The sequence below is a fragment of the Tasmannia lanceolata genome, unplaced genomic scaffold (genome assembly GCF_043159265.1).
Source record: "Tasmannia lanceolata isolate RefF3 unplaced genomic scaffold, GAP_Taslan_0.1 ptg000018l, whole genome shotgun sequence".
Classification (NCBI taxonomy): domain Eukaryota; kingdom Viridiplantae; phylum Streptophyta; class Magnoliopsida; order Canellales; family Winteraceae; genus Tasmannia; species Tasmannia lanceolata.
Window position 1 is genome coordinate 52,440,716 of NW_027518695.1, and position 23,409 is coordinate 52,464,124.

The 23,409-nt window shown below is 39.2% G+C and overlaps 1 protein-coding gene and 1 long non-coding RNA gene across 3 annotated transcripts in view; one reads left to right on the forward strand and one right to left on the reverse strand.

Moving 5' to 3' along the window:
- Positions 1-411: 411 nt before the first annotated feature.
- Positions 412-1,457, reverse strand: LOC143850438 (uncharacterized). The gene is made up of 2 exons (XM_077359690.1): positions 1,403-1,457; positions 412-905 (listed from the first exon to the last, which is right to left on the reverse strand). The coding sequence occupies exons 1-2, from the start codon at positions 1,455-1,457 to the stop codon at positions 412-414; spliced, it is 549 nt and encodes a 182-aa protein (XP_077215805.1).
- A 5,706-nt stretch (positions 1,458-7,163) lies between these two features.
- Positions 7,164-23,409, forward strand: part of LOC143851676 (uncharacterized) — a 46,679-nt gene continuing 30,433 nt past the window's right edge. For both annotated transcript variants that reach the window (XR_013236450.1, XR_013236449.1), the window contains exons 1-2: positions 7,164-7,376; positions 8,694-8,746. This is a non-coding gene — a long non-coding RNA (uncharacterized LOC143851676). The remainder of the gene's footprint in view (positions 7,377-8,693; positions 8,747-23,409) is intronic.

Below are 23,409 nucleotides of genomic sequence, written 5' to 3' on the forward strand. Positions count from 1 at the left end.
AATTTATGTGGATATCCCTCTATACTAATCATAACCATATTATTTCCCTCTTAATTTGGAGAAGAAAGAAAATCCGGTGGATTTTTTTTGTTTGTTATTTCTAATTTATTGTTGATATGCATGCCAAGATCAAAGGTTTTTGTGGATTTCAAAAGAAATTTGTGAGAGGAATTGTAAATCGAATTTTGTGGTTTTGGAAAAAAAAAGTGAAGTAAAATAACTGGAATAAAACATGGGTCTGTATACCATGATCATTATTTGTTGCTTCTTTGCTTATGATACTTTTGAAAATGTGTTCATGTTTGACTACAAATTTTCTCCATGATTTTTTTTTTTTGAGACGGTAAAAGAATATATTAAGAACCGAGCTGGTTCGATCAGGATACATAAAGAAAAAAACAAAATACAATATCAAGGAGGTAAATAATCAAACTGCTCCAGGCTAGAGCGAAATACACCACTCCGAGCGAGAGAGTCAGCCTCTGAATTAGCTGCTCTCCTCACGTGCCTAAAGGATATAGCCGAGAGAAGAGCTAAATCATTTAGTTCATCAAAAAGAGATAAAAACCGCCACGGAGGAGAGGCCTCCCCCCGAAGCCAGAGAATGACATTAGAGGAGTCCCCTTCCACTATCACCTTATCAAAGACAGACGGATCCAACAGTTTGAGCCCACAATGAGCAGCTCTTACTTCCGCTTCAGACGAATCCGCCACTCCAATGGGGCCCGAGAACGCCCAGAGAACATCCCCCTTGGAATTACGGCATAATCCCCCAATGCCTGCGTCCCCAGGATTGCCAATAGAGGATCCATCAAAATTCAGCTTTATCATTCCATCAGGAGGAGGGAGCCAGCGTTGAGAAATTTTAAGTTTGGAAGACCCCTTATTGCAAATAGTCAGCCATCCTTCCCAAAGAGCATAAGGAGAGACGAAATGAAACAAAGGAAGGCATCTAGCCCAAGAGATAACCACTATGAAGAAGACGATTTCGCTACGCCCTCAAACACTCGGGAGTTGCGTTCCTTCCAAATGAACCACTATGAAGCCACCAAACACATCTTCCAGAGCAGCTTACCCTTCCTTTGCCAGGGGCACCATTCCCAACTTTTAATGAAATCAGAGATGGAGTAAGGAAGAGCCCAAGATACCCCAAAGCGAGAGAGAACAGAACCCCAGATATCTCGAGCAAACTTACAGTGAATGAATAGATGGTTTATGGATTCACGGATTCACCCGCCGAATAGCATAAAGGGCAATGGTTGACCAAAATCATCCCTCTTTGCCTCAGGAAATCTATTGTTTGGATACGACCACGACAAACTGACCACGCAAAGAAGGATATCCTTGGGGGGCATGAAAACCTCCATATCGATGCAAAAGGAACCTCTACTTCACTACTCACCAGCTGACGATAAAACGATTGAACAGAGAAAATTCCGGATGAGCACCCATGCCATATTCGGAAGTCAATCCCACTCTTCTTAATATAACATCCTTCGAGCAAGGCCATTAATTGAAGAACAGAGTTCAACTCTCTATCAAAAAAGTGACGACGGAACTGCGGCTTCCATACCACAACTGAGTTTATCCTTGATGTAAGCCCTTCATACAGTTTGTGTTTTGTTAGGCCTGAGATACCCTCTACAACCACTGTCTCATCATCAGTGCCAGAAGATAATTTTCATCGCATGCATTAGTATAATAATTAGAGACTACATCATTTGCGAACCTACGGATCTATCTTGGCATCCTTTATATTTTGGTTGTCACTTTCTGCATGCTACTACTTATCTGCATTGTAGCTTGACTTTATTTGCTAACTCCTGCACTCTATTAGATAACCTTCAGAGTTGGTGACAAGAAGAAAAACAGGGGACTGAGAAAAAAAAAAGTGTTCTAGAAGTTGATTGTAGACATGATTGATTTTTTTTTTTCAATGGTAGCCAATTTTATTGTAGTTAAAAGGGGACCGAGATGGTCGATACTTCAACTTTCCATTATGCCTATTCACTTGATTTTGAAATCATCCAATTTCTAGGCCACTACTAATAGCCTTTCACTTTCTCTTCATTTCTCAGAAGTACCAGCATTAGTAATAGAAGCCAGAGTTCTTCTTCTCCTTTTCCAAGAGGTAAGCACCTTTCTTAATATTTGATATAGATTATATTTGATTTTTTACCTATGCAAACAAGATTGACCTTGCAAAGGAGACACTCTACCTGTTCATCTCTTTCCCTAACCTTTTTTTGAAATCATTTTGGTTTTTACCCATTTCGGTGTCGGTCTCCACCGAAATCTGAAATTTCGGTCCCAAATTTCGGATTTCGGTCGAAATTTTAAACCATGCTAACTGTGCATCACACAGTTGGTCCCACAAGTTTCATAAAATCTATACATAACCGTTTTTAAAAAAGACTTAAAACCAGTAGGTAATATTATCTAAAAAACGAAACGACCCACTTACAACTCCTCTTCGTATTCCAAACCAACATTAGCATTATTAGATGAGATTATATTAGATTACTGTGGGACTCTAGGGTTGTGCTGTGCAAAAGCTGAATTTTTGTAGCCCATCAGTAAATTTCTTAGGTGGCTGCATTCCCCAAGCGCCCTCCAACTCACATTAGAAGGAGTAAACGTTTGGGTTTCCTTGACGATAACATTTCCACATCCGGCGGATTCTAATACTGCTATAATTACGGGATTTACCCCTTCTTTTACGCCTTTAAAAACAAATATTTTAATTACTCTTTTAATTTCCCATACGACAGTGTAACAGCCCAATTAAATTGCCCCAAACCCCCTTCCTATTCTAGGAGTTTTTCGTTATTTATTACCCTTTTCACCCATTTGTTTCCTATCGCATTAAGTTTTGCTAATTTGTTTCGGTATTGTTCTACGGTCTGGCAAAACTGGCAAATTCGCTTCCCCCATATGCCGTGGTATTTGCTACACAGGAGATCTTTTCTAAACGCTCTCTCTCTCTCTCTCTCTCTCATCGATTTAGAAATTTTCTATTTTATAAATTCATTGGGGGCCGCCTTTGGTTTTATGTAAAGAAATATACAGTGCTCTTAACATTTTCTTCAATTCTTCAATATATGTGGCTAATTCATTCCGCTTCATTGACAAACAAGTGTCCTATGCCAAACAAATTTGGAAGGGACTTATATGAATTCGACAACTTTTGATTTTGGGTTAGAGATGATTGTTCATTGTTGGAAAAGTGTGCTGCAAGGGTCGTTTACTTTCACTTCATGCATATAAGTCTTGAAGAGGGTATTTAGTAGCATCAAGTTGCAATCTTTTTTATTTATTTATTATTTATTTTCACACACAAGGCCCTGTTTGGATTTCGATCTCTTCCCCTGGAATCCGGGTCCCATTTCGTGGGCTCATTCCGGGAGGTTTGAAATCTGGAATGAGGTTTGAAATCTTGAGATTTGGCCTGCTGAGTTGTTTCTGGTGCTGCTTGTATTTGGCTGCCTGGTCTAGGCTGTGTTGTGTTCTTTTGGTCTCCTTATATCGTTGTTGTTCTGTTTTTTCTATTTTGTTGTGTTGCATCTGCTTTTTTGTTTGTCCCTTGGCCACCTTGTTTGGTCTTTTGTTTGCCTCCTCTACAGATGTGAGGGGGCTTGCTCTCCTGCTTTCATGTTGTATCTTTGTTGATTTTTTAAAAGGCCCTGTTTGGATTGCCAGAGAAAATATCTCCAGAGAAATGGATGTGAAGAGGCAGGGACTTTTGCCAGGTACATTGAATTAGGGTGCTAATGGGAATCATACATCCAATTGGAAAATATAACCATATCTCATATTTAATAATAAAAAAAACATCTCCAACACTATTTCGGTTCAAATATTCAAGCTGCTCCACCGTAGATTGAAAAATGTAGTTTGGGGGTGGTTATTAGTTGTGATTTTGTGTTATTGACAAAGAATAAAATTGCAGCAGATTTTTTTCTTCCATCTTTTATTCATTTTCGTTTTTTAATCCTGGATTTATTTCTCAGTTTTAGGCATTTCATCTAAGAGCAACCGATGTTCTTTCTTGTTTCTATTACATGATTGGGTGTGTTTAAGTTGGTGTCTCATGGCCTCTGGATCTGACATCAAAATTAGGTAGAAAGAGTCGCTGCAACATTTCCGACGTCTTCAATCTCCTATCTCCAGTTCTTGAAGGTGAAGATGCCCCATTTTCAGTTCTCATTCACGGCTGACTAGGCATATATCGTTTGCTATTTTGTGAAAAAACAGCTCGATGCTTCTTTCTAGGGCTGCAACAGGGTCGGGGTTTTCAAAACCCTAGCCAAACCCTGGATCCCATTATCTCGGCCCTGACCCGCCCTGACCCTGAGTCAGGGCCGAAGAACCTCAACCCATGGCCCGCTCTACAGGGCTGGCCCTAATTGGGCCGGGCCAGCCCTAATTGACAGTAGTGCAAATACCTGTTAACTTGTTAAGTGTGCCAAAAATAAAGCAACCAGAGACAATTAATAATAATAATCTAAAGCAACATCAATCCAAGATAATAGAAAACATTAGCAAAAGAAACATGCATAGATGGTTCAATTCTATAATAGAAAACTTAGGGTCGGGTCGGGTCAGGGTACCCAAGGCATTAACCCAGAATCCGACCCGACCTAAGTCAGGGTCTAAAAAAATGAACCCTGACCCACTCTCAGGGTTGGAAAATCCAGCCCTGACCCTATTCGGGCTCAGGGCGGGTCAGGGCTGACAGGGCCAAACTTGCACCCCTACTTCTGTCCTTTTAATTTTCATTTAGAAATTCTATTTACTATATGGCCATTTTATTTGCATTTCTCATTATTGAATAAACGACATTGTACAGGTTGCACCACTAGATCAGAGGCCACTGTAACCATAGCAAGGTTTTAAATTTCGGCCGAAATCCGAAATTTTTGGCACATGGCACTGTAACCATAGCAAGGTTTTAAATTTCGGCTGAAATCCGAAATTTTGGATTTCGCCCAGAACCGAAATCGAAATGGGCGAAATCCGAAATTGGCAAAATGTAACTAATTTCGGAAATTTCGGCCTCGGTAGTTTCTCCTAATTTTTTAATCCTTTACCAAATTTCAACTGAAATTACCAAAATTTTGGTAATTTCGGCCGAAATTTTTTACCTAAAATAAAAGAAATTTCAAGCCATTTTACGAAATTTAAGGATTTCGGCTGAAATTTCGGTTTCGGTGGGGTCCGAAATTAACCCCAAAACCGAAATTTAATACCTTGAACCATAGTCATTTTGTTTGTTTCGAAGAGAACGGTATGGAAAAACATTGTGCAAGATTCAATTAAGAAAAAAAAAAACTAAAAGATACATGCCAAAGGACAACCTTCATCGGATGTATCCGTTGGATCCAACATCAAAGGTAAAATAAAGATTCGCTGCAACATTTCAATATTCTAATCATATTTTCTTAAAATGATTGGATCCCCACTTAATTTCACATTTTAAGTTTTGTTCATCTTTTTTCATCACAACCTGCATTTCCAAATTGAGAATTTCCATTGAGAATTAGACTTCTCTGCTTTTCTACTTTCTAAAAGTTTTTCCGCTTCTTTAGTTTTTTTCCTTATTAGCCCTCCAATCTAATCTGTATAGAAATTGAAATTGATTATTATGGAAATGATTTTCAGGCAAAACATATTTACATGGTAGCCAGTCAAATGGACTGTTTGGATCATCCTATGGTTACACCATAGCCTCCCTTCTAATCTGTACGGAAATTGATTATATGGAAATGATTTTCCAGGCAAAACATATTTACATGGTGGCACATAAAATGGACTGTTTTGATCATACTATGGTCACACCATACAAAAACTCATAATACAAACAGCGTGTGTATAACACTCAATAATATAGTGGATCCCGCCATTTGATTGAAAATAAAGTGATTGAAAAGTTGATCAGCTACTGTATGACTTTGTTTTTTAACACCGAATGGTTGATTAGAAATTATACGTCAACTTTTTCTGTTATATCAATGAATCTTTGCCTCTATAGTAGCAAAATATTGCAACCTGTTTCTTTCAAGCGTTCAGGTTTTTTTAATGCCTTAGTAGCATTTTTATTTTCCCCATTTCAGCTAATTAATTTTTAATTTTGTTTCAGATTCATGATTTGTTTGGAGAAATATCATGAATTCCTTTGTTTTTGGGCGTAAATTTGTTATATATTTTAATTATTCATTATTTTTTGTTCAAGATATGTGTCCTTGCTTCTTTGGATGGATTTCTTATGGCATCTTCTGTTGAAATTTTCTATTTTATGAATGTTTTTTTTTTCTTTGAACAAAAAATTACAAATCTTTCTTTTTGGGTCCGCCCCATGCATCGCACGGGTCTGCAACTAGTATCTATATCTATATAAAGAGGATGGGGGGTTTACTATTCACCGCTGATGTAGCGGCCCTCCCCTTCCCCATCGAATCTACTTGGCATTTAATTTCTAATGTGGAATTTTGCTTTGCAAAAACTTCCGTCCAAAAGCCCTATACAAACCGATTCGATAGCAATGATGCCGATTAGTTTCCAAAATGATTCGAGCCCTTTCTTATTCCGAAAATCCCATTAAATCTCCTTCCAAAACGTTACCAAATGTTTTTAGTATCCTTTAAAAATATGGCCTTTATAATTAAACGTTACCATATATGACGGGATATGTGTACGCAGCACCAAAATTTGGTTGCTTGTAGATGGCTGGGAGAATAGGAGAAAAATAAGTCAAAAGAGAATTAGACAAGAATGGAAGATGGGAGAATATTAGAAGGAAGATTTGCGAGTAGTGTTTGGTTGCGCGAGGAAATTAGCGGAAGATGTAGGGCATCATTATCAAAATATAGGTGAAAGAGAGAGAAAAGTAGGAGAGAGAGAGAGAATTTGACAAGAATTTCTCTTAATTCCCCCCAACAAATTTCTCCATTTTGGTGAAAAAAGCGGAGAAGATTATGGAGGGAACATCTCCGCCACGTAGGCGACACCTAGGATAAAAACCAATAATGATGTCTAGAAGTTGTCTAGTAGTCAAAGGTGTAAATGACAACCAAACATGCTTTGGGGAGATATCTGGAGATCTCATGCATTTGAAACTCCTACAATCCCCCCCCCCCCCCCCCCCGAAACAAGCAACAGGCAGCCCAAACGTTTTCTCTTCCCTTCCATTTCATCCCTGATTTATTTCCAAAATAATAGGGCAGCCCAAACGTTTTCTCTTCCCTTCTTCGTTCCAATTCCTTTCTAATTCTCTCCAATCTCTTTGACTTCTCCACCATTCCATCATTCCTACTATCCCATTGATTGCTCGAAGAGAGAAACTGCATCTTCTATTCAAGGTTTTGGCACTTGCAGAGGTAAGGAAGTGACGGTAATTTATCTTTCTCAATTTATTTTATGTATAGTCTTACTTTCACCCCTAAATCCTTCTCCCCCGTTTCATCTTACATAATATAGAAAGATATAAAGTGTTTCTTTCCTTTTTTATTTGTGCGAAAGTGAGATTTATAAAAAACTTCATTGTGGCCCATAACGGTAGATTGTTTGTGATTTGTCATCAACCACTCTTTTGAAGGCAATTGGTTGAACCAGTGAGGTCATCCAATCTGTGGCATGGTCCACCATATGAACAGCAGAGAATTTGTAATCATTTATAATCATACAAAATTGTGGCATGGAGAGAAACCTTCTCACCAAAATATGTGGTTAGTAATTAGGATACACAAGGACTTGAACAGCAGATAAGCTTTGTGATACAGAATATGTGTTTGAATTATAAATAACTTCACTGGCAAGGAACTGTAAATGTGACTTCAGTTTTTATAGTAGTCAATTTAGTTGGTTTTTAATTGGTCTCCAGTACTTTTCAAAAACTACAGTATGGCTTACACCACAGAAAGAAGAAGAAGAACCAACCTTGATCAATTTTTATCAAGAGGCACCTTCAATTTATGTGGATATCCCTCTATACTAATCATAATCATATTATTTCCCTCTTAATTTGGAGAAGAATGTTTTGTACGTTATTTCTAATTTATTGTTGATATGCATGCCAAGATCAAAGGTTTTTGTGGATTTCAAAAGAAATTTGTGAGAGGAATTGTAAATCGAATTTTGTGGTTTTGGAAAATAAAAGTGAAGTAAAATAATTGGAATAAAACATGGGTCTATACACCATGATCATTATTTGTTGCTTCTTTGCTTATGATACTTTTGAAAATGTGTTCATGTTTGACTACAAATTTTCTCCATGATGTAAGCCCTTCATGCAGTTTGTGTTTTGTTAGGCCTGAGATACCCTCTACAACCACTGTCAGTTTGCGAACCTATGGATCTATCTTGGCATCCTTTATATTTTGGTTGTCAGTTTCTGCATGCTACTACTTATCTGCATTGTAGCTTGACTTTATTTGCTAACTCCTGCACTCTATTAGATAACCTTCAGAGTTGGTGACAAGAAGAAAAACAGGGGACTGAGAAAAAAAAAAGTGTTCTAGAAGTTGATTGTAGACATGATTGATTTTTTTTTTCAATGGTAGCCAATTTTATTGTAGTTAAAAGGGGACCGAGATGGTTGATACTTCAACTTTCCATTATGCCTATTCACTTGATTTTGAAATCATCCAATTTCTAGGCCACTACTAATAGCCTTTCACTTTCTCTTCATTTCTCAGAAGTACCGGCATTAGTAATAGAAGCCAGAGTTCTTCTTCTCCTTTTCCAAGAGGTAAGCACCTTTCTTAATATTTGATATAGATTATATTTGATTTTTTACCTATGCCAACAAGATTGACCTTGCAAAGGAGACACTCTACCTGTTCATCTCTTTCCTTAACCTTTTTTTGAAATCATTGTTGATGACTCCTCTAGAGTTCTGTACATTCGGATGTAATTAACGCACTAATAAGGGTATTCCTAACCCATCTTACCCATAAAAAAAAGAAGAAAAAAGGACCAACCCTGTTCAATTTTTATCAAGAGGCACTTTCAATTTAGGTTGATATCCCTCCATATTAATCATAATCCCCCTTTTAACGTTTTTCATTAAGTTTTCAAGGCAAACAAAAACGTTAAAGGGGGTGAATTTATCCTCATCCAGTGAACTGTTCTCACATAAACAATTGGGGGGGGATTTTATCCATTTAAGAGGGGGGTGGAATATCATTTCCCTTTAGGATTTAGTTACATCTAATTTACCGAAAAACCATATTATTTAGATTTAGCCTGCTGTTGAACTTTCTGTATGGTATAGATGGATCTTTTAATTTTCAATTGGTATTTGATTATTGTAGCATTTCTTCATCTGATTAGATTGCAAAAAAAAAAAAAGTCCTTTTAATCTCTGGACTTCTTTATATCTTTATATTTTTGGTATCATTAGCTCTCTTCTTTTTTTTTTTTTGAAATGGCAATATATTGGAAGAATGGAACCGAGATGGTCCAAAAAATACGAAGAAAAGAAAAATTACATAAAAAAAAACTAGAAATACATTTCACGGAGGGAGATGATCAAACCATTCCAAACCCTCTTTATGGACCCCCGATCTCGCAAGGGAATCAGCTTCACCATTGGGTGATCTTCTAACAAGTTTAAACACTATGGATGAACCTGAAACAAGGTCGGTGATTTCCTCAAAGAAGCTAAGAAAGCACCACGGAGGTGCAATCTTCCCAGATAGCCAACTGATTACGTTAGAAGAATTACCTTCCACAAGCACCTTATCGAACATATCCCTACTCAGACGATGTATACCTTGGAAAGCCGCTTTAACTTCCGCTTTAAATGAGTCGCTTCTACCAATTGGGCCAGCAAAAGCCCAAGACACCACCCCTGCAGATTTCCTAGCAAGTCCACCAATACCTGCCGGACCCGGATTACCCAAACTAGACCCGTCAAAGTTTATTTTCAAATACCCTTCAGGAGAAGCCTCCCATCTTTGAACTATCTTCTCTCTCCTCACCCCTTCCCAACACACAATTCTCCAACCTTCCCATAGATCAAAAGCTGAAACAAATTGAAACTGAGGAAGACTCTTCGCCCAAAAAATCACCAAAGCAATAATTTTCATAAATAACCAGTAAGTTGACTTAGCCACTCCCATCGTTGACTCAGCACAAAGTCAATGATTATCTGAACCTAAAAAAAAGAGAGCTTAATCTGAGGAAGAATCTGTAGAAAGATCTATGAATGCCATGGGACTTAGAGGGCGTGGTGATCTTCTTCTTCGGCGATTGATGGGTGCCTGGTAAGCGACTCGGAGAGATTCGGAGTTGGGTGGAAGTGGAGAGGGGGTTCTTCTTAGGCGAGTTCTACTCGGTGTGGCTTGGTCACCTTCCCTAATTCTCTCCATTACAGCCTCGATTTCTTCCATCTCCGACCCGGTTGCTGAAGTTTCTGATGTAGAGGTTTCTACGTCGTACACGTAGGGCTCATCGTACTCCTCTTCTGTTTCATTTTTTGTCTCGGTGTCATCGTGGATATCGGAGCCGGAGTCTGGTGGATTTCTCCTGTCTAGTGACCTGCACATTTTTTCTGATTCGAGGAGTGGTTGTGTGGATTTTTCTTTATGAGGAGAGGTGGACTTAGATCTTTTGCTGGTCGTGTAGGGTTTCGAGTAGAAGGTTGGTTTCCCGTAGGGGTGGCCACTGGTGCAAACTTGATCCCTTTAGGAGGAAATCCTATCCAAAGAGCCACTGGAGCAAATGCGGTCCCTTTAGGAGGTAATCTTGTCTACAGAACCCCCACTGAGAACCACTGGTCTTTGGTGAAGGACAAGAGAACTAAAAGAATTGAAAGGGTAGCGAGGCGAAGAATGCAAGAAGCCTTTGGGGACTGGAGATGTTGTAGATGTGGTTTTAGGAATTTTCAGAGAAGAAAGGTTTGCTGGGAGTGTAAGAAAATATGGTTAGGTTTTTATTTTAATTTTCCCCCTCACCAAGGAAGGGTAACTCCGGTGGCAGAAAACTTCGTTGGGATGGAAGTAGATCGGGAAGAGCCTTCTCAAAATCTAGGTGTTGATTGTGTGGATCCTCTCTCATCGGAGGGGCTATCTTATAACCTGGAAGCTGTTCCTCTGAAGTCTATAAGTAATGTTGATTTAGGTTTCTGGGGAAGGATCAAACAAGGGTGGTCAGGTGATTTAAAAGCGTTGGAAAATTGGTTGAGTAGCAGGAAGGATATTAATTGTGAAGTTATTGTTCACAAAATATCAGCAATGGAGGTTCTGATCTCTGCCCAGATAGGAGCTGACAGACAAAATCTAATTAATGTCTGGACAGAGGCAATTAATTCCCCTTTTCTTGAACTTTTACTTTGGGGAGAAAAATTTAGTCCGGAAGGGAGTGCACACTGGTGGAGTGTTGAAGCTGTGCCACCTCAGGCTTGGTGTGAGGAAAATTTTAGTAGAATTGGGGAGAAAGTTGGAAGAGTGGTGGAGTTGGACCAGTCGTGCCAGGCTGGGGAGGGGTACTCTCTTGCAAAAGTGCTTATTTCTACAGTTGGGGTGATAAATAAGGAAGTACCTATCCAAGTCTCTCTGGATGGTGCAGTTAGGTGGGTGAGCGTAAGGATGGTGGAGGAGGTGGGGAATGTGGTTGTAGATGAGGACAGTTTGTCGGGCAAGGGTTTGGACGATGATGTTTTTTTTGAGGTGGGAGCTTCGGAAGGAGGTCATAGTAGCGAGGGTCTTGGTGGTGGGTCGGAGGAGGGGTTTTTGAATGATGATGATTCTCAGGTTGCAGAGGTGCCCAGAGTGGAAGAAGGAGTTTACATTAGCATTGAATGCTATCCTGCGCTGCATGGGGCGCAGGATAGCCCTCTAACATCTGGCGGAAATTTTGAATTTCAAAATAGCCTGTCTCCCATAGAGTACAGATGGCGGAGTGTGTGTGACTTTAGGCCTGTCTCATCAGATCTAGTGGACCCCACTTGCCGTATTAACAGCTATATGGATATTTATGAGGCGCTTTCTCCAAGATCTTCTTCAGAGGACTTTTTTAAATTTCATCGGGAGATGGATCTAAGTATAAGTCCGAATGGGCTGCGGGAGGTGGGCTCTATTGAAGAAATCCTTAATCCTTTTCGGGAAGTGGATCAGGAGCTTGGTGGTGGTGGGTCTGGGATGGTGGGCTCCCAATCGCCCTCAGTGGTTTCCGGACGAAGGGAGGTGGCCCATCTTCCGGAGAGGGTTAGGGGTGGACCCTCTCCATCTATTTTTGGGCCTGTGGGTCGGTGTGGCGTATGGGGTGCTTTGGAATCCCCTGAGGGTTACTCGAGTATTGGGATCTCAATTCCATTCCTGTCTAATCAATTACTCTTTACGAGTGGAATGGAATGCCCTTTTTCCTGTTGCTTGTCTTTCGTTCTCACCTGAGGTAAAGTTTTTAAGATCAAAGACATTATCCCACGGTTGTAGCACGGAGCTTGAAGATCTTTCTGAAGAACTGGCGGATGTGGTTCGGCATCTAGATTTTGAATCAGTTTCAGAGGAGGATATCTCTGTGGAGGTGGATAGACTACAGAGGGATGATGTTCTGCTCATTGAGGGTGCCTCGGAGTCCCTGGAATTTGTCCGTTTTAGTGTGTGCTCGGCGTCCAGGGCTATGGTGATAAGAGAATGTATCGATCCTTGGGTTTTTAAGCAAGTAGGGGTGGTCTCTTTGAATCTCGGAAGTATTTTTTTAGACAAATCAGTGGAGCAGGTTTGTCTTTCGGAAATGGTAAATAATTTTAAAGGAATTATGGTTCGGTATAGTTAACCATCTGAGGCTAGGGAGCTAAGAAGGATCGAGGGCTGTCCTAAGCCAAAGTCGGGGTTAAGTTACTGTAGAAAGAAGAGATCTTGTGCGACAAAGGAATAATTTTATCTGCAAATATGGAAAAGAATATAGATGGTGTCATGCCTGTTTCTCCAAAGCAGCCTCTGAAGCCCTTTCTGGAGAAAGTCGAAGTTCCAATTGGGGATACTATTGGCGATTCTTCACTTGTGGTGGTTTTTGGGGGTAAAGTAGCAAGTAGCCCAGAAAAACTGGATGCGGAATCAGATAGTGTTTCATAAGATATTCAAATAAAGCCTTTGAAGGCTCGTTCGGAGACGGTGGAAGGGTTATCTGGGGATGAAGTCGGGGAGGTCGTTAATATGGAGGACATTGTTGGTTTGGTGTCTCATATTCTGGGAGTTAGCAAGAATCTGGGATTGGTTTATGCTGGGTCGGAGGAGGATTTCATATCTGACATTAAAAGCGTTGAGTTAAGGGATTCAAAGGAATAAGAGTTTTTGCGTAAGGGTCCTATCGAGTCTTCAAGGAGGAAGATCAGGGAACTTCAGAAGCTGAGGATGGACATTAACTTTGGTAATGATTTGGTAGGTAGGGGTGTTCATTATTCGGTTAAAACCGAATAACCGAACCGAACCGAATTGGTTCAGTCGGTTCGGTTCCGTTTTTTTCTGTTTCGGTTCGGTTTCGGTTTTTTTTTTTGGCAATTCGGTTATTCGGTTTCGGTTATCTCCAAAAAAAATTCGGTTAACCGAAATAACCGAAATAATGCTAAAAAACCATTATTTTTTCAAAAAAAAGTGTGATATGGGCACTCCAAAGGATGATCAAAACCGTCCATTTGATTGATCACAACTTAATTAGGTTGTGCTCAAAAAATCATTTCAATTGGATGATCCTAGCCTCCGATCGAAACAAAGATTTAGCTTTTTTCCCTCTTTTTCTCCCACTATTTGGTTATTCGGTTATAACCGAATAACCGAATTTTTAATCGGTTCGGTTTTTAAAAATTTCGGTTCGGTTTCGGTTACTGAAATTTGATAACCGAAATTATTTCGGTTCGGTTATAACCGAATAACCACCCCTATTGGTAGGGGACGGGGTTTCTAGTGATATGCAAAAAAAGAAAACCTAGCGGGAGGAAGGGGAAGCCGTCTGCCAAGTTAGATTTATAATGAATATTGTATCTTGGAATGTCAATGGCCTGAACCATCAGGACAAAAGAATTCAAGTTAAGGAGCTGGTTAAGAAGATTAAGCCAGATCTCATCTGCTTGCAAGAAACAAAATGGAGTTAGTTAATAGGGGAGATCTTAGAGGGTTGGGGATTCGGACTGAGTGGGAGTTTTCCTTTGTAGGATCTAATGGTGCCTCACGTGGTTTTCTTGTAGCTTGGAATGAGAACGTTTGGAAAAAGCAGGAGGAATGGATAGGAAGGTATTCTCTGTTGATTGCTTTGAAAAAGGAGGCAGATAATTCGATGTTGTTGTTCTCCGGAGTTTATGGTCCGGTTCTTCGAGTGGAAAAGACTCTGTTTTGGGAGGAACTGGAGAAGGTCAGAGATGCTTGTTCTCTGCCGTGGTGCATTGGGGGTGATTTCAATGAGATTATGAAAGTAGGGGAAAGATTAGGTTGTGTAAGAACCAATTCTCAGATCAAAGCCTTTTGCTGATTTTGTGGCAAAGTTTGAGCTAATCGATCTTCCTTTAGCGGGTGCTTCCTTCACGTGGTCCAGAGGTCCTAGTCGGAGTCGTCTGGATAGATTTCTTATGTGCTCAGGGTGGCTGAATTTAGTTTCTGACAGCTCTCAGAAAGCATTGGTGCATTCGGTTTCGGATCACTGTCCCCTTCTTCTTGACCCTCATCTTGAGTCGTGGGGTCCTCCCCCTTTTCGATTTGAGTTGGCTTGGCTTAGTTTCCCCCAGATGGAGGATAGATTGGGGAGTTGGTGGTCTTCATGCAGTTTTGAGGGCCCGGCAGATGTGGTGATTGGGAAAAAGCTTAGGTTTGTTAAAATCAAGTTAAAAGAATGGTCTAAGGAGCAAAATCAGCAGGTAAATAGTAGAAAGTTTTGGTTGGCAAATAGAATAACAAAATTAATCGCTTTGGAGGAGTGTGGTTTAAGCTCTGAGGAAGATTGGCAGGAGTTAGGGAATGTTAAACAGGAACACAAAGGGCTATTGCTGTAGGAGGAAATATCTTGGAGGCAAAAATCAAGGGTAAAATGGCTGGTGGAGGGTGATAAGAATACTGCTTATTTTCATGCGATGGCTAGTGCTCGAAGGAGGTCGAACAGAATTGAGTCTATTTTAGTAAATGGTGCTTTAATTAGCTCTAAGGAAGAGGTATCTTCAGCCATAATAGACTTTTATTCTACTCTGTATGCTTCAGAAGGAGTTCTTCGCCCTATTCCTGAAGAAGTGGAGTTTAAGAGTTTGAATCTGGAGGTTAGCTCAAATCTGGAACAACCGTTTGAAGAAGAGGAAGTTGAAAGAGGTCTTTTTTCGATGCCTAAAGATAAAGCTCCTGGACCCGATGGTTTTTGCCTAGCTTTCTTCCAAGTTTGCTGGCCGGTTGTGAAATGTGATATTCTAAGATTCTTTAGAGACTTCTATGAGGGGTTGACTCTTGACCGAGGCACAGGGGCTACTTTTATAACTTTAATACCCAAGATCAAAGGTGCTACTAAGGTGACTGATTTTCGGCCAATAAGCTTGGTGGGGTGCTTGTACAAGCTATTGGCTAAGGTGTTAGTTGATAGAATTAAAGTGGTCTTACCCCATATTATCTCGGATAGTCAAAGTGCGTTTGTCAGTAAGAGGCAAATTTTGGATTGTTCTTTAATCGCAAATGAAGTTATCGAATCTTACTCGAAAAGTGAAGCTGGAGGTGTGCTATGTATGTTAGACATGGAGAAAGCTTATGATAGAGTGGATTGGGATTGCTTAGATTTTCTGCTTGGAAGAATGGGTTTTGGAAATCGGTGGAGAGGTTGGATGAGAAAGTGTGTTTCCTCTGCGTGGTTTTCCATCTTGGTAAGTGGTTCTCCAAAAGGTTTTTTCAAGTCTTCCCGGGGTTTAAGGCAAGGGGATCCCCTTTCTCCTTTTCTTTTTGTTATCATTTCGGAAACTCTTAGTAGGTTGATGAGTAAAGGTTGTTGCTTGGGTCTGCTGGAAGGTTTTGTTATTGGATGTGATAGAGTGGAAGTTTCTCTTCTGCAATTTGCTGATGATACCATTCTTTTCTGTGCCCCTGATAGGAAGATGATATTAAATTTGAAGGCTACTCTAAGATGCTATGAATTGGTTAGTGGTCAAAGATCAAATTTTAGGAAATCTAGCTTGTTTGCTATTAATCTTCCCCCTTCCGAAGCTGAGGAGTTTGCTAAGGTGATGGGGTGTAGGCTGGATTCCCTGCCTTCCTTGTATTTAGGGCTTCCATTGGGGGTGGGAAAACCTGGAAAAGCGCTCTGGACTCCTATAGTGGAAAGGATAGAAAGTCGGTTGGAAACTTGGAAGAGAAATCTTGTTTCTAAGGGGGGGAGACTCATCTTGGTCAAAGCAGTGTTAGCTAATATACCAGTGTATTACTTATCTTTGTTCAATTGCCCGGTTAGTGTAGTGTTGAGAATAGAACAGATTCAAAGAAGATTTCTTTGGGGAGGTGCCGATACTAAGGGTGGTATACCCTTAGTGAAGTGGGAAAACATTTGTATGCCGATAAAGAATGGTGGTCTGGGGATAAGAAAGTTGAGAGAGTTCAACCGTGCATTGTTGGGAAAGTGGCTTTGGCGTTTTGGTATGGAACAATCTTCTTTGTGGGTAAAGGTGATTGGTAGCAAATATGGCTTTTTAAATAGGAATTGGTGCTCGGACGATTCATATAGTAAAAAAGGTGGGACTGTTTGGCGAAACATTTTGAGGTTCAAGCAAAGATTTGAGGAGGGTATTCAGTTTAAAGTTTACAAAGGGGATCGTATAAAATTTTGGGTGGATGCTTGGTGCTCTGAGGAACCCTTGAAGACTCTTTTTTCTGATTTGTTCTCGGCGGCTTTGAAGAAAGATGTGTTGGTGTGTGATTGTTTTGAGAGGGTGGACACCAAGGTGGTTTGGAAGCCTAGCTTCAGAAGGAATTTTTTTGACAGGGAGTTAAACTCCATTTCTCGGTTACTTTTTTTTATTGAGAATTGCTATATAAAAAGAAGTGGGGTGGATAAAAGAATTTGGATCTGGAATCCATCCGCCTTCTTCTCTGTGAAGTCATTTTACTCTTGGTTGGTTTACTATTCACCGCTGATGTAGCGGCCCTCCCCTTCCCCATCGAATCTACTTGGCATTTAATTTCTAACGTGGAATTTTGCTTTGCAAAAACTTCCGTCCAAAATCCCTATACAAACCGATTCGATAGCAATGATGCCGATTAGTTTCCAAAACGATTCGAGCCCTTTCTTATTCCGAAAATCCCATTAAATCTCCTTCCAAAATGTTCCCAAATGTCCCATTAAATCTCCTTCCAAAACGTTACCAAATGTTTTTAGTATCCTTTAAAAATATGGCCTTTATAATTAAACGTTACCATATATGACGGGATGTGTACGCAGCACCAAAATTTGGTTGCTTGTAGATGGCTGGGAGAATAGGAGAAAAATAAGTCAAAAGAGAATTAGATAAGAATGGAAGATGGGGAGAATATTAGGAGGGAGATTTGCGAGTAGTGTTTGGTTGCGCGAGGAAATTAGCGGAAGATGTAGGGCGTTATTATCAAAATATAGGTGGAAGAGAGAGAAAAGTAAGAGAGAGAGAGAGAATTTGACAAGAATTTCTCTTAATTCTCCCAACAAATTTCTCCATTTTGGTGAAAAAAGGGGATAAGATTATGGAGGGAACATCTCCGCCACGTAGGCGACACTAGGATAAAAACCAATAATGATGTCCAGAAGTTGTCTAGTAGTCAAAGGTGTAAATGACAACCAAACATGCTCTAGGGAGATCTCTGGGAGATCTCATGCATTTGAAACTCCTACAATCCCCCCCTCCCCCCGAAACAAGCAACCAAACAGATTATTTCCTAAGTAATAGGGCAGCCCAAACGTTTTGTCTTCCCTTCCATTTCATCCCTGATTTATTTCCAAAATAATAGGTCAGCCCAAACGTTTTCTCTTCCCTTCTTCGTTCCAATTCCTTTCTAATTCTCTCCAATCTCTTTGACTTCTCCACCATTCCATCATTCCTATTATCCCATTGATTGCTCGAAGAGAGAAACTGCATCTTCTATTCAAGGTTTTGGCACTTGCAGACGTAAGGAAGTGACGGTAATTTATCTTCCTCAATTTATTTTATGTATAGTCTTACTTTCACCCCTAAATCCTTCTCCCCCGTTTCATCTTACATAATATAGAAAGATATAAAGTGTTCCTTTCCTTTTTTATTTGTGCGAAAGTGAGATTTATAAAAAACTTCATTGTGACCCATAACGGTAGATTGTTTGTGATTTGTCATCAACCACTCTTTTGAAGGCAATTGGTTGAACCAGTGAGGTCATCCAATCTGTGGCATGGTCCACCATATGAACAGCAGAGAATTTGTAATTATTTATAATCATACAAAATTGTGGCATGGAGAGAAACCTTCTCACCAAAATATGTGGTTAGTAATTAGGATACACAAGGACTTGAACAGCAAATAAGCTTTGTGATACAGAATATGTGTTTGAATTATAAATAACTTCATTGGCAAGGAACTGTAAATGTGACTTCAGTTTTTATAGTAGTCAATTTAGTTGGTTTTTAATTGGTCTCCAGTACTTTTCAAAAACTACAGTATGGCTTACACCACAGAAAAAAGAAGAAGAACCAACCTTGATCAATTTTTATCAAGAGGCACCTTCAATTTATGTGGATATCCCTCTATACTAATCATAATCATATTATTTCCCTCTTAATTTGGAGAAGAATGTTTTGTTCGTTATTTCTAATTTATTGTTGATATGCATGCCAAGATCAAAGGTTTTTGTGGATTTCAAAAGAAATTTGTGAGAGGAATTGTAAATCGAATTTTGTGGTTTTGGAAAAAAAAAGTGAAGTAAAATAACTGGAATAAAACATGGGTCTATACACCATGATCATTATTTGTTGCTTCTTTGCTTATGATACTTTTGAAAAGGTGTTCATGTTTGACTACAAATTTTCTCCATGATGTAAGCCCTTCATGCAGTTTGTGTTTTGTTAGGCCTGAGATACCCTCTACAACCACTGTCTCATCATCAGTGCCAGAAGATAATTTTCATCGCATGCATTAGTATAATAATTAGAGACTACATCATTTGCGAACCTATGGATCTATTTTGGCATCCTTTATATTTTGGTTGTCAGTTTCTGCATGCTACTACTTATCTGCATTGTAGCTTGACTTTATTTGCTAACTCCTGCACTCTTATTAGATAACCTTCAGAGTTGGTGACAAGAAGAAAAACAGGGGACTGAGAAAAAAAAAAGTGTTCTAGAAGTTGATTGTAGACATGATTGATTTTTTTTTTCAATGGTAGCCAATTTTATTGTAGTTAAAAGGGGACCGAGATCGTCGATACTTCAACTTTCCATTATGCCTATTCACTTGATTTTGAAATCATCCAATTTCTAGGCCACTACTAATAGCCTTTCACTTTCTCTTCATTTCTCAGAAGTACCGGCATTAGTAATAGAAGCCAGAGTTCTTCTTCTCCTTTTCCAAGAGGTAAGCACCTTTCTTAATATTTGATATAGATTATATTTGATTTTTTACCTATGCAAACAAGATTGACCTTGCAAAGGAGACACTCTACCTGTTCATCCCTTTCCCTAACCTTTTTTTGAAATCATTGTTGATGACTCCTCTAGAGTTCTGTACATTCGGATGTAATTAACGCACTAATAGGGGTATTCCTAACCCATCTTACCCATAAAAAAAAAGAAGAAAAAAGGACCAACCTTGTTCAATTTTTATCAAGAGGCACTTTCAATTTAGGTTGATATCCCTCTATATTAATCATAATCCCCCTTTTAATGTTTTTCATTAAGTTTTCAAGGCAAACAAAAACGTTAAAGGGGGTGAATTTATCCTCATCTAGTGAACTGTTCTCACATAAACAATGGGGGGGGGGGATTTTATCCGTTTAAGAGGGGGGTGGAATATCATTTTCCTTTAGGATTTAGTTACATCTAATTTACCGAAAAACCATATTATTTAGATTTAGCCAGCTGTTGAACTTTCTGTATGCTATAGATGGATCTTTTAATTTTCAATTGGTATTTGATTATTGTAGCATTTCTTCATCTGATTAGATTGCAAAAAAAAAAGAAGAAAAAAAGATAGTCCTTTTAATCTCTGGACTTCTTTATATCTTTATATTTTTGGTATCATTAGCTCTCTCTTTTTTCTTTTTTTTGAAATGGCAATATATTGGAAGAATGGAACCGAGATGGTCCAAAAAATACAAAGAAAAGAAAAATTACATAAAAAAAGACTAGAAATACATTTCACGGAGGGAGATGATCAAACCATTCCAAACCCTCTTTATGGACCCCCGATCTCGCAAGGGAATCAACTTCACCATTGGCTGATCTTCTAACAAATTTAAACACTATGGATGAACCTGAAACAAGGTCGGCGATTTCCTCAAAGAAGCTAAGAAAGCGCCACGGAGGTGTAATCTTCCCAGATAGCCAACTGATTACGTTAGAAGAATCACCTTCCACAAGCACCTTATCGAACATATCCCTACTCAGACGATGTATACCTTGGAAAGCCGCTTTAACTTCCGCTTTAGATGAGTCGCTTCTACCATTTGAGCCCGCAAAAGCCCAAGACACCACCCCTGCAGAATTCCTAGCAAGTCCACCAATACCTGTCGGACCCGGATTACCCAAACTAGACCCGTCAAAGTTTATTTTCAAATACCCTTCAGGAGAAGCCTCCCATCTTTGAACTATCTTCTCTCTCCTCACCCCTTCCCAACACACAATTCTCCAACCTTCCCATAGATCAAAAGCTGAAACAAATTGAAACTGAGGAAGACTCTTTGCCCAAAAAATCACCAAAGCAATAATTTTCATAAATAACCAGTAAGTTGACTTAGCCACTCCCATCGTTGACTCAGCACAAAGTCAATTATTATCTCTCTCTCTCTCTGCCTATTTCCATTCGTAAACCATTGAGATCTTGATAGAAAGGCCTTTAGTCTTGAAGATTCGTTTCTGTCCCTCCTCTAATACGTGGACCGTGTGTGGACGGATGGCTGTTTTTACGATAAAACATTGTATTGCTAGGCTATGGCTATTTTTAATACAATTCTCAGTTGCCTATTTTTTGTTCTTCTTACTTGTGGGATTAATGTGGGTAAGGATTGAGAGACTTGGATTGTTTTGTTCTTTTTAGTTTTGAGTGGTAAATAGCATTTTATGTTTGCTCTGTTTATATTTTTGGGTTTACTTTTCATTCCATTGTAAATATGGTTTCAATGTTCCACACCATACAGTGCCTATTCACTAGATTTATGCACATATGAAATGTACAGGGATGAGATCTTGGGGGTGCAGTATGAAAGATGTGGCCAAAGTGCTTGCTGAACATTGATTGAAAACGAGGAGACAATTGAATTTGGGTAAGTCATAGATTAGGTGGATTTCAATGCCATTTTTTGTTTTGTTTTGGTCATGAGTTTTGTTTTCACTTTTTTTAAGCTATCAGTAGCCTGAAAATTCTATTTGTGGCTATGGTATTCAAGGTGAAGTAAATCTCTCTCTCTCTCTCTCTCTCTCTCTCTCTCTCTCTCTCTCTCTCCTGTGATTCATGCTGAGCATGCATTTTAGTAAAAGTAAACTTCAAACTATCGTAGAAAAAAAAGGATGCAACCATTATGTTTGATGTTTTAAGCTTATGTAAGATAGCTTTGGTTGTTTAATAGGGGACCTGGAATCATCTGATGGGATGGAATGGGATTAGGGGCATCAACCACAGTTTTTGTTGAAGTTAGATGATGTTTCATGAATTTTGGTGATCTTTTAGACCAGAAATCATTTGGTCCTTTGGTTCTTTTTTTTAACACTTGCGGGGGAAAGTGATAGACGAGGAGAGTGAAGCTGAGTTTCTGGCAGCGGTTGAACTTAATAAGAAACCTCTGGGGCGGCGGTGTTAAGACTTAATACAATGGGGCTAACCAACTTCTCTGGCAAGAATTGATGTCCGGGTCTTAAGAACCACATCATTGGAACCAACTTACCGATGCATTTTGCGTTTAAGGTGCAACCCAAGTTTCAGAAGTATTCCACGTCATCGCCGACACATTTGATCTTGATCAGATTTTAGGCATCCTTAATTCCCTGTTTATATTGCAAGAATTTATTTGAAAGTTATGAAAAGAAAGACTTTTCCCAAATGTCCTGCTTATAAACCTCATAATACATAACTCATATATTTTGTTCTTCATTCATTCAACTTTCATTATTTTCGATCTAAAATAACTTTTCCCTCCGTGAATCGCACGGGTTGTCCTACTAGTAAACGTTTTCTGCGTGATACCTCAGATAAGTTATCTGAGCAAGAGCTCAAAAAATCATGTGGGCCCACATTGTTTGGATGATCCAAAGCATTAATTTGATAAGCCCTTACATAGATAGGGTGTGCCCAAAAAATCAGCTCCAGAGGATCATCCTAACCCTTCGATTTTTGGAGGTTAAAAATGGACAGATTTGTGGAGGTTTATACCCATCCACTTTAACCTCCACAAATCGAAGGGTTAGGATAATCCTGTGGAGCAGATTTTTTGTGCACACTCTATCTATCTTTGGACTATCCAAATGAATGCTTTGGATCATCCAAACAATGTGGGCCCATATGTTTTTTTGAGCTCTTGCTTAGATAACTTATCTGAGGTATCGCGCAGAAAACGTTATATATCTATTATATTAAAGATGATTGACTTTCAACCATTTTTGCTGATGTGGACGTCCCCACTTTTGCCAACTCAGCCTCCAATCTCACGTGACACTTAAATTTGAAAATTCTCCTTAACAACGGATAATAATGGATGTCACAATGTACCGTTTCACGGTTTGTTTTCCAAAAGCACCCATCCTCCCGAAGAGATGCCAAATCAGCCCTTTTTTAACGCTAAAAATACACCCCTAAAAATTAGGTTCTACGTTTCACTTGATCTTTGAAAGCTCTCCTTAACTGGACACCATTCCAATCACGTCTTCTCTGTATTTTTTTCCATACGCCCCTTCTCCGTATGTGTTAATTTTTTTAAAGAGGGTTTGGAATGGTTTGATCATCTCCCTCCGTGAAATGTATTTTTAGTCTTTTTTTATTTAATTTTTCTTTTCTTTGTATTTTTTTGGACCATCTCGGTTCCATTCTTCCAATATATTACCATTTCAAAAAAATAAAAATAATCCTACTCTACGTAGATACGAACGACTTTTGGAATTCTGACTTTTGAAATTCGGCATACAGATGGGTGCCACGTGGCCACAACGTTGCGTGTAAAATCCAAACGAGGATGCATTTACAAGGGGGAGATTTTATTACTTAATTTATAGAGAAAAATCGGGAAACGAAAGAAATAACAGTAGGCTGTA

Bases quoted from the DNA above. Each gene is read 5' to 3' on its own strand.
- LOC143850438 (XM_077359690.1), bottom strand. From the start codon at position 1,457: ATGGCATGGGTGCTCATCCGGAATTTTCTCTGTTCAATCGTTTTATCG. The intron at 906-1,402 runs GTGAGTAGTGAA...CTCTTTGGGAAG, and splicing joins AATCGTTTTATCGTCAGCTG to GATGGCTGACTATTTGCAAT.